General features: G+C 43.5%; 1 protein-coding gene across 2 annotated transcripts in view; it reads right to left on the reverse strand.

The window, feature by feature from the left end:
* Positions 1 to 13,976, reverse strand: part of LOC146822211 (uncharacterized) — a 154,244-nt gene extending 140,268 nt beyond the window's left edge. For both annotated transcript variants that reach the window (XM_085613362.1, XM_085613360.1), the window contains exon 1: positions 13,857 to 13,976. In XM_085613362.1, the coding sequence (XP_085469488.1) occupies positions 13,857 to 13,947 (91 nt within the window). In that variant the 5' untranslated portion in view covers positions 13,948 to 13,976. The remainder of the gene's footprint in view (positions 1 to 13,856) is intronic.
* Positions 13,977 to 14,432: the final 456 nt, after the last annotated feature.

Genomic DNA, 14,432 nt, shown 5'->3' on the forward strand with positions numbered 1-14,432 from the left:
CCCTTGCAAAACTGGAGTAAAGAAAGAGGGTGAGGATCGTATTGCTTGATCACTGGCTGTGCCTTAGGGTTTTCATAATGAGACACAGGCCTGTTGCAGGCTAATGTCAGTTTCAGGCCAAAACTAGGCAATGGGACAGGTACCAGTGGAATCCTTATTGGCTAAAAATTAATTGATATGGACTTGGGCAGGGGGAGGATATCTGCACCAGCAGCAATATGGGCCGAGTATGGGTCCCGAGCGGTCAGACAATGTCAGGGGAGAGCCTGGCAGTGGGAGTCCAACTGGAGGACCTTGTGGCTTTGAGGAAGCCAAAGGTGTGCCTGCTAAATCTGGCAGTGTCTGCAAATTTTTATCTGGCTCAATGACAGCCTGAGAAGTTCAGTTGCTATACCATGTTGCAGTCAGGATACTCTGGAACTGAAGGACCCTTCCATTTTTGCCAGACTTTGAGTGGCGGTGTTAGAATAGAAACTGTTTATGCTTATGCAGTGCTCCATGTAAGTTAGCATTTGCTGCACCATTTTCTTGTCAGGCGCCATTTTAGGCTGTTCGAAACTGATCCTGTCCAGTTCCGATAAATGCCCCCCTCTGAGTTTCGTTTCTTTATTTAGGTTTTGTTTCAGTAATGAGTGCACAGTTCATATTAACGCATACCTTTCCCACTAGATAGAGGCCCTCTCCCACTAGTCCATGCCAGGCATAGTATGGAACGACCTTGGATTATGTTAGTTTGTGTCAGATACGAAAAGTTGAAACATTTTTTTTGTATTTCACTATTTAGCTGCATCTTTCTGGAAATTTCCACTGTGGGAGTGTTTCTGCTTGACTACGAAACGTACACTTTATGCTTGTCAATTTCAGTTCCCTCTGTAGGACTCCTAGCGACTGGGCAGATTGGGCTCCGCTTTGAGTGTAGATGAATAAACGGTTATTAGTTTGACCTAGGTGGCACTAAACGGGTCACTTCCTTCAGTTGGCACCCGAGCAGGGACTCTTTTGGGTGATTGAAGGACAATAGCCAATCAGGCAATGCAGTGGGCTCGTAATGCAGTTTATGGGGTAGAGGATATTTGGCTAGCTATACGCGATTTTGAGCCCTTTACACAACAGCTTGCTCTTCAACATATGTCTGCCACATTGATTGATCTGTGGCATAACCACATTGGGTCAGAAGCTCCCCAGATATACTTTAAAATACTATTTGATATTAGAGATCACGTTTATGTTACTGACTCAGAACCGGGACAAGTTTTCGGTGATGTTACTACTATAGTATCTTATAGAGGTTGGTTGTATGATAGGAGTCCTACTCAAATAACTCAGTTTCCTATGCATGAAGTGCACCCAATATATCATCCAGAAATTCCTGAGTTGACGGTTCGGAACTGAACGGTCACCAGACCAGCCGTAGCTGCCCGCTTTCAGGAACAATGGGTTTATACTCCATGGAAAGAAGTGAGGTTTTAGCTCTTAAGACTACTTTGCCCGTACCTAGGAAAAATCCCACTGCCTATTATAAGGAATTACCGTAGTGATGGTTAATGGTAGTTTAACCGAAGAATTGATAATATCGCAGGGAACACGGCAGGGTTGTCCTTGCTCGCTGTTGCTCTTCGCAATTTATATAGATCCCTTTATTCAGCGATTGGAAGAGGACGAAGATATTAAACCTATAATGTCACAGGGGTATCCCACCAAATCACTGGCCTATGCTGATGACATCGCTATCGTGACATCCGATCCAAGCATGACTATGATTTCTATCGAGAGAGAGGCCAAGCAATTCGGAGATGTGTCTGGCTATGCACTTAATCAGGGGAAAACTCAGATTGTTTTAAATAAGAAAAGTGGGTTTAGGGATGCTCGAGTTGTGGAACAGGCTACTTATTTAGGAGTCTGTATTACAGCCGATCTTGATAATTTGGTTAATATAAATCTGAGACCAATAATTGTTGCAATGCAGAAAGATCTCCAACGTCTTGACAATTTACACCTCTCTATCATTGGAAGAGTGAATGCAATTAAAATGGTCTTTTTTCCCCAAATTCTGTATATGTTTAGAGCTATTTGCCTAGAATTTTCCTCATCCTGGCTCAAGTTTATACAATGGATGTTTTCTATTTTTCTCTGGGCATACTCACAACCTCGCCGGGCCTATAAGTTTCTTACTCTTCAGAAGGATCGAAGTGGACTAGCTCTTCCAAACTTGAAGGCATATTATTGGGCAACTGTGCTATTGTACAGTGTTGAGCTACTCCGGAATAACTGGGAAGGGATGCTGGGAGAGACCTATACACCTTCTATTTTTCAATTATTGTTAGGTAGAGAGAGCAGAGGATACTGGTGGAGACATTTGCACGACAGCTATCACAAAAAAGTTACATTTAAAACACTATTTAGTGGATTCAAGGTTTGGAAGACCATCAGGAAAATGCTTGGTATAGGGAGACTGTCTTGTTATACCCCCTTAAAGAATAACCCAGAACTGCCAGAAATTTTTAATGATAGTTATATACATAAGTGGCACGCGGCAGGAATTGTTCAGATAGGTTGCCTCTTTTCCTCTGTCGGGATTTGTTCCTTTGAAGAATTAAAAAACAAATTTGGATTAGATTGGCGGGACTTCTTCAAGTACCTTCAAATTAGAAATTTTTTGTCACGGAAGATAGGCAGGAGGGGGGGATTGAAAAAGTGAATCTAGTAGAAATACTTTTATCTGGCACAAAAAACACAATTGGGGGTATTTATTCACGCATTAATGTTATGTTTCCAGATGACATGGAGAAAATTTCGCAGAAATGGCTAGAGAAAGCAGAAATTTCAAATGAGGAGTTTCATTATGCTTATGAAGTGTTGCAAACAATCTTAATGTCAACCAAACTCCAAGCACAATTTTTCAAAACTTGTTTTTTTCTGTATTATCCACCGGACAAAATAGCCAAATGGTGAAGTGGTAAGAGTACATGTTGTCCTAGATGTATGCTTTACAATGCTGATTGTACACACATTTTCCCCACCTGTGAAGGTTTAACATCTGTCAAACAAGAGATAGGGAAATTCCTATCTACAGTGGTGCATAACACAATAGTTTTATCCAGCGGTGTTATTCTATTAGGGGCAACAGACCCTGGACACGCTAGAATAGGACATGAACTTATTTTCATAGCGATGGATGTTTTCAGGTTGTGTATTGCGTCATCGTGGCTGGATGCTACTGCCCGACTTTCCAACAATGGTTAGCCAGATTTCTCGCCATCTCAAATATTGAAATCGCCATCTATAAACGAAAGGGCAGTAGGCGACGGAAAAGAGGTTTAAAAATGTGGACCCCTCTAACAGAATGGTGTCAATCCCAAGATAATACGGAATGAATTTTAGGGTTAATGTGCAACCAGATCTGGGTGTACGAATGTATCAATTTTTTTTTTCCATTTTTTTTTTGTTAATGTAGTTTTGTGTAAATAACGGTATGTATACTTGTTTGACCTGGAGGGAGGGGGATGGGGTGGAGGGCGTAAAATCTGTTGTTAAAAAACTGAATAAAGATATTTAAAAAAAAAAAAAAAAAGGAATTACCAGAGGCTGCTTCTTCTACTGTAATGACTCTTGCTGATATTGACATGTTTTTGGGCCTTCTTGTCATGTTATGTTATGTTACATACATTTGTAATGCGCACTGCTGCCCCAGCAAAGGGGCGTCCAGGCGCACGGCAGGTAAAAATGCAACACCACAGAAAACACAACAGAACAGAGGAAAAATTTTATATTAAAACAGAAAGGTTTTTAGGGCTTTACGGAAAACTAAAAGATCATCTAGTAGGCGCAACTCTGGGGGAAGGGAGTTCCAGAGCTCAGCTGCTCTGACCCGGAAAGAGCGGCCGCCAACCCGACACAGCCTGTATCTGGGGATCACAGTAAGTGCCTGACCCAAGGATCTCAGGGGCCGAGTGGGCACATACCAGGACAGAAGATCCGCAAGAATAGAAGGGCCTACCCCCCTCAAAATCTTGAACGCCATACACAGCACTTTAAACTGGATTCTGGCGCGAATAGGCAGCCAGTGCAGTGATCTCAATGTGCTGGAGGCAGAACAAGAACGGGGTAGGCCAACAATAGCTCTCGCCGCAGAGTTCTGGACACGTTGGAGGCGGGTGACCTCGGCCACATTGGACCCTACCAGAAGAGAGCTGGCATAGTCCAGGCGCGATAACACTGTCGCCTGGACGATAAGCTGCCTGGTGCGATGGTCAAAGAACTTCAAAACGGGGCGAAGCGACCGTAAGATACCAAAGCAACAGGCCGCAATTTTCTTCGTATGGCCAACATAGCTGAGGGAGGGATCCATCCATACTCCTAAGTTCTTTAATTCCGTGACCGGACGGGGGGCCGGCCCCAGCTCCATAGGCCACCACCTGTCCCCCCATAGCTCCGATCTCTTACCCACGATCATGATCTCTGTTTTCTTGGCGTTGAGCTGGAGACAGTTGTTCCTCATCCAGCTCGCCACCGCCCTAAGTCCACTCTGAAACCTGGGGGCATCCCGGTCGGCATCCCCGCTGATCGTAACCGCTAGCTGGGTGTCGTCAGCATATGAGACCATGGTCATGCCCCAATGCTTGACGACCTCAGCCAGCGGTCTCACGTATAGATTAAACAACGTGGGACTCAGCGAGGATCCTTGCGGCACCCCCTGTTTCAAAGGATGGAATTGGGACTGGAACGGTGGAACGGCAACACTAAAGAACCGATCGTCAAGAAAAGACCGGAACCACTGGAGGGCAGGTCCACCCAGCCCGATCTCCTCCAGGCGATGCAACAGGATAGGATGCGAAACAGTATCAAACGCGGCGCTCAAGTCCAATAAGACGAGCGCTGCTGTCTGTCCCGCATCCATCACCGTGCGAAGATGTTCAGCCATGGAGAGGAGGGCGGTCTCCGTGCTGTGACCAGCACGGAACCCATTCTGGGTGGGATCCAAGATGTTAGCATGGATAAGGTGGGCAGAAAGAACTTTGTTGACGTGGGCCTCCAACACTTTAGTCGGCCACGGAAGTAAGGAGATGGGCCTATAATTTTCAGGTTTATCTGGATCCAGGGACGGCTTCTTCAGGATGGGAGAAACCACTGCCCGCTTCCAACTAGCGGGTACCGTGCTCGATTCCAACGAGATGTTAATGAGGGAATGAACCACGGCCCGTCCCACAAACGACTGCTCTCTAAAGAGCGTCGCTGTAAGGGGATCAGCGGGGGACCCTGATTTAACCTGCAGGGCCAAGAGGTCAAACTCCTCTAATGTCAGCGAGGGCCAAACGTGCAAGGTGGTACCACCATAGATGTTGGTCGGAGGCTCTGCCGGAGGCCCTGTACAGGGGAACGTCCTATAAATGTTTTCGACCTTTTCCAGGAAGAATCGAGCAAGAGCCTCACAGTGAAAGGTGGAACCAGTAGTCATTGTGCAGACACGCTTAGCCAAAAGGTCCTTCCGATTGATATTTGGAGACAGGTGCATACTCAAGATCATGTTGCAGGATTAGGTGGTACGTGGGATGTGATCAAAGGATAGGATCAGGAAAGGAAGCCAGGAGATAAACCCTGAGCTGAGATACTTGCTTTGCCTGGTTGTATCATTACATATATGTACACACTTATTCCACCTAAGCAGGTAAGTTGGGACAGATTGACGGGGTGACGGCTCGTCGACAAAAGAAGGATGAGAGTGTGTCTGAGTTCTTTACTCGGTTTAAAGACACGTTGTTGGATTATAGTTTACAGGATATGTCCACGGAGGGAGGAGTTTGTTTGTTTGTTACTAATCTTCTTCCTGAAAATAATGACTCATTTTCAGGCGTCTGAAAGTACATGGTCTCTGTCTTTTCCCTTTATTATTTTGAATATGGCCCAATATTATGAACATCGGGATCTGGAGGCAAAGAATAAAACTGACAAGAAACATAAGGATCTTAAGAAGAAGGTGTTGTTGCAGCAAGCATTTAGGGGAAATAATAGGGGATGAGGAGGTCCTCCTCGACAACTGCCACATACTAGGCAGCCTTCAACAACATCTTTGGGGCAGAATCAGTGTGTGTATTGAAAGGAGGAAGGACATTGGCATAGCCAGTGCCCTGTACTTTTCCAGAAGGTTCATCCCCCAGAGGAAGAGGTTTTGGTGTTAGGGGCCATGGGACACATAGGAATCAGAATGTTGCTGCTCTGGTGGGCAGTTCTGATAATATTTATTTCGATGACCGTGAGAGATGGACAGTATTATCATGAAAATTATTATATAGATGATGTGACAGGTATGTCTTACAGCCAGGGAGAGGGTGAGGGACCAGTTCAGATACCAGTGGATAAGCGTGGTCCTTATGTCCTAGTGGATTTGTAAGGCTCCACTAATGAATTTTTGGTAGACACAGGTGCGACAAAGAGTTCTGCTTCTCGACATATGGTCCCCGGGGCGTCTATTTCTGGCCACAATAATGTCTCAGTAGGTTTTTCATATGTACCTGTTGTAAGCCCCATTTCACGACCCCTTGCATTGACTGTTGGTCCTTTCACTGCGGAATCTCCATTCTTGTTAACATCTAATTGTGGTAAAAATCTGATTGGTTTGGATCAGTTGAAGAAATTGCATGCTACTATTTATTGCTCCCCTGCAGGTGTTTATATTTATTATGGGTCTGGATGTGAGAACTAGGCAGTGTTTGTCTCAGGATGCGTCCCTTCCAGTTGAATTTGCTCAGGTACCACCCACGCTATGGGCTACAGGTGGTACATATGTGGGTCTGTTGCATGTACCACCAGTTTCTATAGAAGTTAAAGATAATGCTGTTCTAACCCACATTCCTCAGTATAAGATACCACAAGCAGGAGAACGGGCTCTTCTTCAGATTATTCTGGATTTGATACGAACAGGAGGAGTTGAAGAAATGTGTGACAACATTTGTAATAGTACTATTCTCCTGGTCCTTAAGAGGACTCCTTCGGGATCCCTGATTGCTGCTGATGATGTTTACCTCTTTGTGATTGATTTGCGAGCGGTTAATAAAATTGTAGTTCTGCAGTTTCCAGTTGTTCCTGATATCACAACCCTTTTAACGATGATTCCATCTACTGCTAAGTTCTTTTCTGTTATTGATCTGAAAAATGCATTTGTTTGTATTCCTATCCACCCAGACAGTAGGTATTTGTTTGGATGCATACTAACCGGCGAAAGCTTTAGATTTTGTCGTGCTCCTCAAGGCTATACGGAGAGTCCTAGTATATATAGTCTGGCATTAAAAAGTCAGTTGGATTCACTTTCGCTTTCTCCAGGTAATGTATTAGTGCAGTATGTTGATGACTTGTTAATTGCTTCTGATACTCATGGGAGAGGTGTAGCACAACAGCCAGGGACATAAGGTTTCTATTTCGATATTTCAATATTCAACAGGAGGTCACCTACCTCGGTCCCCTACTGTCGAAGGAGGGTAGGAGGTTGACCCCTGAGCATATAAGTATTATTGTTAAAATGCACATTCCACAACTCAGAAAGATGTACTGCTTTGATAGGTATTACTTTCTACTGTCTCCAGTGGATCCCAAACTACTCTTTACTAATCAAACCTTAGCTTGTATTAACAACGAAAGCAGTGCATGAGCCTTTTCCTTGGATGCCCGAATGCCAGCAGTCTTTTCAGCAATTAAAAACTGCGCTTTGTTCGGCTCCGGTGCTTGGCACACCGAATTATCACAAACCGTTTGTGCTTTATGTTCATGAAATGGCTGGTTGCGCGCTTTCTGTCTTGACACAAATGTTTGGGGACAAACAGAGACCTTGCACTTACTTTTCCGCTGTGCTTGACCCTGTCGCAAGAGCCCTCCTGAGTTGTTTGAGAGCCAGTGCAGCTGTGGCCCCTTCAATTACACAGTCACTCGGACTCGTACTTGATACTTACTTCACAGTTTTGGTACCCCATGCTGAGGATACACTTTTGAACAAGACTAAGACGCAGCACATCTTACTGGCTATGAATTAACATTGTTTGCTAAGCATATTACAATCACAAGATGTGCCACTCTGAACCCAGCCAAGTTGCTACCCCTCCCTTCTGAGAATGATGCAGTCGACAAACATGACTGTATTTAACGGACGGAAGAAGAAACGAAAGGACGGTTAGACCTGACTGATGTTCCCTTATCTGACCCTCTAGGGGATCTATATGTCAATGGCTCTTGTTTGAAATTTCCACATAGCACCACTACTGCAGCTTGCAGACGGTGATAGAAACATCACGGGTCCCCTATCATTCAGCTCAAGCTGCTGTGCTTGCTGCCTTTAGCCGAGCTTGTAAATTAAGTGAGGGACTGATTGTCAATATTTTTTCTGACAGCCAGTACGCATTCTGGGTCGCGCGTAATTTTGGGTGACTCTGGGCATCTGCTTTAACGCTCCCCAAGAAATTGGCAATAATCAAGTGCAGCACCCATAGAAAGGTTATTGATGATGTGGGTAGAGGAAATGCTTTTGCAGATCAGGTAGCTAAGGAAACGGCCCGAAGTAAAATGAAACGTATGTTTGTCGCAGGTCCAGCTAGATGGGTTCCCAAGGTTGTTTTGTTGTTGAAATACCCTTGAGAGTGTGAAGGAGTTACCTAGTGAAGCCACAATAGAAGAATTACTGAAACGGCAGGAGAGTACAGAACAGTTAAATGAGGAAATGTATTGGATTGATGAATCTGGAGAACAGAAATGGATGTTGCCGGATGCATACGTTCTTCCCGTGGTTACAATGGTACATGGTCCAGATCATATTAGTGCAAAATGCATTTGTAAATTGTTAGCCCCTGTATGGCATAATGATAACATCTCCAAGACAGCTGAGCATTTGGTGAAATACTGCATGGTATGTATGATGCATAATATAAGGAAGGGTACCCCTACACCACCTGGTAATTGTGCACCACCTACTTTTCCTTTTGAAGTCTTCCAAAGGGAGTATATTGAATTAGAGAGATATAATAATCTTATATACGTTTTGGTGGTTGTATATGCGTTCAGTAAATGGGTTGAGGCCTAGCCCACTAAAGATAATATGGCTATTACGACTGTGATGGTACTCCTTAAAGAGTACTTTCCTCATTTCGGCTTCCCCCGAATTATCTGGAGTGACAACGGAAGTCATTTTAATGGGAATGTGATCAAATTGATTTGTTAAGGTGTGCATGTTAAACAGAAATTTAATGCTGCTAATCATCCACAGTCAGCAGGTTTAGTTGAGAAGTACAATGGTACTTTCAAACTGAAATTTGAAAAATTTCAGAAGACCACAGGGTTGAAATGGCCAGATGCTCTACCATTATCTCTTCTGTTAACAAGAACACAGCTCATTCTAGACCAGGATAGTCACCTTATGAGGTCATGATCGGACGCCCGGCGAATGTCTGGGACATCCCACGTCCTCGTAAACACTCAGATATTGAATATCCTGTGATGCTTGATCATCTTGGCCAGTTAACAGGAAGTTTAAATTCTATTCACCAGCAGGTGCGGGAGTCCCTACCTTCGGTACCAGAGGGGCCCGGCCAGGACATTCAGCCTGGAGATTTTATTATAGTAAGGAACTTTCAGCGGAAGAAAAGTTTAAAGCTGCGCTGGAAAGGTCCTAAACAGGTTCTGTTGGTGACACGGACAGCTGAAAAGGTTACTGGTCGAAAGAACTGGGTGCCTGCCAACCACTGCCAAAAGATTGCTTTGCTGTTATTATACGACCAGTGGGTCAAAGAGGGCATTGGCGACACCGAGTGTGAGCGGTGCCCCGGTTTATTCCTGTTACTGATGACCAGTTGACCTGGACACAGGCAGATAAGGAGAACGATGATGTTTTGAATGAGGATGTCCCCCCAGAAATACGAGCTATTCAGGAGTTTTGTTTATTGATCACACGGTGCCTGGGGCTTGAGTCCAAAAAGAAGAAAGATTAGGGATGAACTGTGCAAGATAGGTAGTACTGAGTCACACTACCAACGGAATTAACTGAATTTAGTGGAAATTTTGTGTTCAATTTGACTTTATTGTTTGAACATTAGCTAGGGAGAGCAGAAGTATACCTTGAAGGTATACCATCTTTATCGACGTGGGATAGATTAAAAGAGCTTAGGACAGGACAAGTTCCACCGCTGTTTCTCAAGAGCACCAACCTATTGATGGACAATAGGAGCCTGTACCAGTGAGGCTCTGACGGACACTGGGAATTTGTATATTTTTTTTAATTGTCTTTTTTATGTTTTGATTCATTACATTATGCATCCCTTTGGTAGGAAGTTTGCTGAAGAGGAACAGCGGATGGTTCTTGTTGCACAGCATAATGTGGGGTGGACACGGAAATGCAGAATAATACGTGTTGTTCTTTTGGCCTTGCTGATAATAATACTGTGTGGGGTTACATGGATTTGGAAAAATGATCATAGTGTGCCTTTGCACAATAAGGGTAAGGTTACCTCCCCGAAAATAAATAAAAGAACAGCCCTGAGTAATATATTTTTAGAAACACATAAGAGGTTCTTCGGGAGGGGACAGCTTATTACCCCACCCAATCTTTCACTAGTTTGTGGACTGCATATCCATTGTCACTTGTAAATTATACTTATACTCGGCCACCTCAGTTCACAGCAGTGAAAGGAGTGTTTGGTTTTGATTATCCGGGGCCATGTCTATATCATAGAAAGACACTGGGAATGGGTTATTCAGGTTGTGATAACAATACATATTGTGACAATTTTTATATGGAAAAACAGAATGTCACATTGGTGGTTTGGCATTACAAGGAATTGATAGTTGCCTGAGAGGCCGGTTATTATCCTGCTTGTTGCCCCATCGTGAAAAGGATTGATACTTCACTATATATAAATTTATCAGGAATAATGTTGTATAAAAAAACGAACCCCTTGGTAAATGACGAGGATCCAAGTACTTTTGGAATGAACTCCAGGTCTGCAGCAGTGGATTATGGGGAACGATTTATGCACACCCGGGGTTTTTCTTTTTGTCTAATAGGACGTATTCTAATGTTCATACTGGTATAGATGATGTAGCTCTTGGAATGGTATTGCCCTAATGTGTACTTGGTAAATATGCCAAGCCTAACATTCGATGGGTTAAAAGGACTCTGACAAAAGAATTCTGTGAGGGAGTGACTGATATAGAGGTCAATAATTATAGTAATGGGATCACTTTTGGATATATCCTTTCTTCTATTTTCACCTTGGGTGGTACCTCCTTGGCCAGGGGTGAGCAAGCTAGAAAATAATTTGGATGCAAGCTGCAAATTGTATCAAATACCACAGTAGCAGCTTTGCGTGACATCACCACTCAGTTGGAGAGTATGCGAATATATTCTGAACAGACCAAATATGCAGTTGATTTTATTCTAGCTAAGAGTGGTGGTGTATGCACGGTAGTGGGCAATCAGTGTGTGGTCGGGATTAGAAATATGAAAAAGAATATTACTAAACACATTTTAGATATCCTTGAATACGTCAAAGGAATGGAAAGTGGGAATTGGATTTGGTCTCTTTTTGGTAACTGGGGCTGGATTCTTGAAAAAGTGATTTATCCTATTATGATATCGGTACTTTGCTGTGCTCTTATTTAGTGTCTTCCCTTCTGCTGCTCATACTGTGCCACTATTCTCACATCTAAACAGAAGATATCAATTCATGACACAAACGCCGCTATAATGATTCAGAAGGATATTGAGGATCTTATGAATATCTATGAGGAAATATTAGAGAATTCCTCCCTTGTTGTTTCACTTTCTGATGGTATGGAGTGCTCATATCTGTTTATTAATGTGATTTATTATTATTGTTTATAGTTTTGTTTCCTTTTGTTGCCGTTGGAAAATGTTTTAGCTCATGCTAAAAGGAGGGTCTATTAGAATAGAAACTGTTTATGCTTACGCAGTGCCGCATGTAAGTTAGCATTCGCTGTACCGTTTTCTTTTCAGGCGCCATTTTAGGCTGATCGAAACTGATCTCGTCCAATTCCGATAAATGCCCTCATCTGACTTTTGTTTCTTCATTTAGGTTTTTTTCTGTACTGAGTGCACTGTTAATATTAGAGCATTCCTTTCCCACTAGATAGAGGCCCTCTCCCACTAGGCCGTTGTGGGCCCAGGATGGCCTTGGATTATGTTAGTTTGTGTCAAATACGAGAAGTTGAAACCTTTCTTTTTGTATTTCACTGTTTAGCTGCATCTCTCTGAAAAATTCCACAGTCCGCATTGCAACAAAAACTGCAGGGTCAACCTCACAGTCTAAACATGTGCTTATTAGAAGTTTTTTACATGTCTAATAGAACTGAGGTGGCTGAATAGAGTGTGATATTTGAGTGCCTCATATTTTGATGGTGAAATTTGCATGCATGCAGCACAGCACAAGTATGCTACACTTGGCGATCAACGTGTTCACAACGTCATGTCCCACCATCATAGTCTATGCACTTGCATCTGATAGAGCTTACTGTATTTATTCAAGTACTGCAGTATCCAGAAACACCATGTGCCCCCAAGAAGCATCACACACTTCTAGTCTAGGCTAGAAGATGCATGACCCTCAAATCCCAAAAATATTCACACATTGTAACGCAACATCCAATTTTGAATTAGACTCTGGTGCCCTTTGGCATCCACAGGACCAGTTGGAAAGTCCCTAGGCAGCTGAAGCGCTCCCAGAACATACCAGGAACAGACCGAGGGCTGTAGGAATGCTGCTAACCTAAGAATCCACCAGCCTCAGCCAGTCATTAATGGGGTCACATTTTATCAGGTTGTTCCTACCTTGCACTTTAAGGCATTGCTTTGCATTAGGTACAATGGAAATTAAATTTTCAACCCTGTAAAAGGCTCTGTACATCCAGTGTGTCCATGGGACTTTCCAACACATGATGTGCTGCTGTGCAGAAATAATACTCCTGGGTACTGTGTCAAATCCTGAAGTATTAGAATAATTTGGGACATTCGTTTCAGAACAGCCCTCAAATGTGTGGCTTTTAGACCAAATGCATTTGAGAATACAGTGCTGTAAAATGCAATATTTAGCCCCATTTGTTAATACACTATTCAAACAGACATTTCTCCAAGAAGCTCAGATCTCCTCTAAGGAGCATTGCTCCCTTGACGTGCTTGCTAGAATGCCCCACTTCCCTTAGATCTGATAAGGGTCACAACAAGTAGCTGGGTCCTTTTATTTTGTCCTGTTTAGTGACAAGTGGTCAATGTACCTGAAAAAGAAGGTTCAGTCTTACACTTCCCCAATACTCCATATACAGAATTTTCAAGGTTTGCAGGTCCATTGTAAATAGCTCATCCTTTTGAATTTGGCTTTGGCTTTGCATTCTGGGATTTGTAGTGTATCCCTTATTTTCTAAAGGAACAAACAGGAAATAAAGTCTCAGAATGCAAAGCAAAAATCCAGACTAGATGAGCTGCTTGGGCAAGAGGCTGCAAAACTTTCCAAGTGAGAATGAACTTTTGAAAGCCAATTTTTCACCCTTGACTTCCTGAAACCTGTATCCAGTGCCTTTTGAGAGTCATGGATAAACTGCTCATTTCAAGTGCATGAGGCAGATCCTGAACATTGACACTGTGCCTTACACATGACATCCTCAAGAGCTCTGTATCCCGTACTGGGCTTTCCCACTCTCACAACTCAAATGCCTCCAACTCTATGCAGACTCACCTGCCTTTATCACAACACAACACTATTCACTACATTATGCAGTGATTCTCCAGAAAAAGATACAACTTTGATCCCTCGGGTGAAGTTTTCATCTAGAAACTGAAAGGCCTGAAAATCTGATTCCTGAGCACTCACAATCAGGAGAGTCCTCTCCCTCCACCGCAGGCATCATGCAGAGCCCAAGGAGGGCGGCCAGGAGCAAGATGGCGGCTGCAACCTTCATCATGGCATGGACAGTGATATCTGAGCCCCTGCTGCTCCTGTGACTGGAATGTATAGGATAGCACAGGAGGAGGAGGGGGGAGGGAGGGATGATGCTGGCAAGGACTGACTGGACACCTGCCAAGGATGGTTTAAAACCATCCAAGTCACAAGCTGCAGCATTACAGACACTTCCAGCAAAACCGGTTTCCTTCACTGTTTTCTCATTTTGTTAGAGACAGAAGAGATGTTTGAGAACAGTGACAAACTTTGGAAATGCCTGAAGGGATTTGCATGTGAATTAAATGTCAGTGATTACATAAACAACATTTAAGGGTATTTATGAATATAATCCTGATGAAAATAAGACCTTTATACAGTTGCTAAAAGGAGTCCTCCATCAGAGCCTAGTACTCCTGTGAGGGGGGACATATTGAGGGGGTCAGGACTGTTGAAATGATGATTAAGACCGCAGAGGGTTACTGCACCAGGACTTTCAGCTACACAGCA

The sequence above is a fragment of the Triturus cristatus genome, chromosome 6, assembly GCF_964204655.1.
Source record: "Triturus cristatus chromosome 6, aTriCri1.1, whole genome shotgun sequence".
Taxonomy (NCBI): domain Eukaryota; kingdom Metazoa; phylum Chordata; class Amphibia; order Caudata; family Salamandridae; genus Triturus; species Triturus cristatus.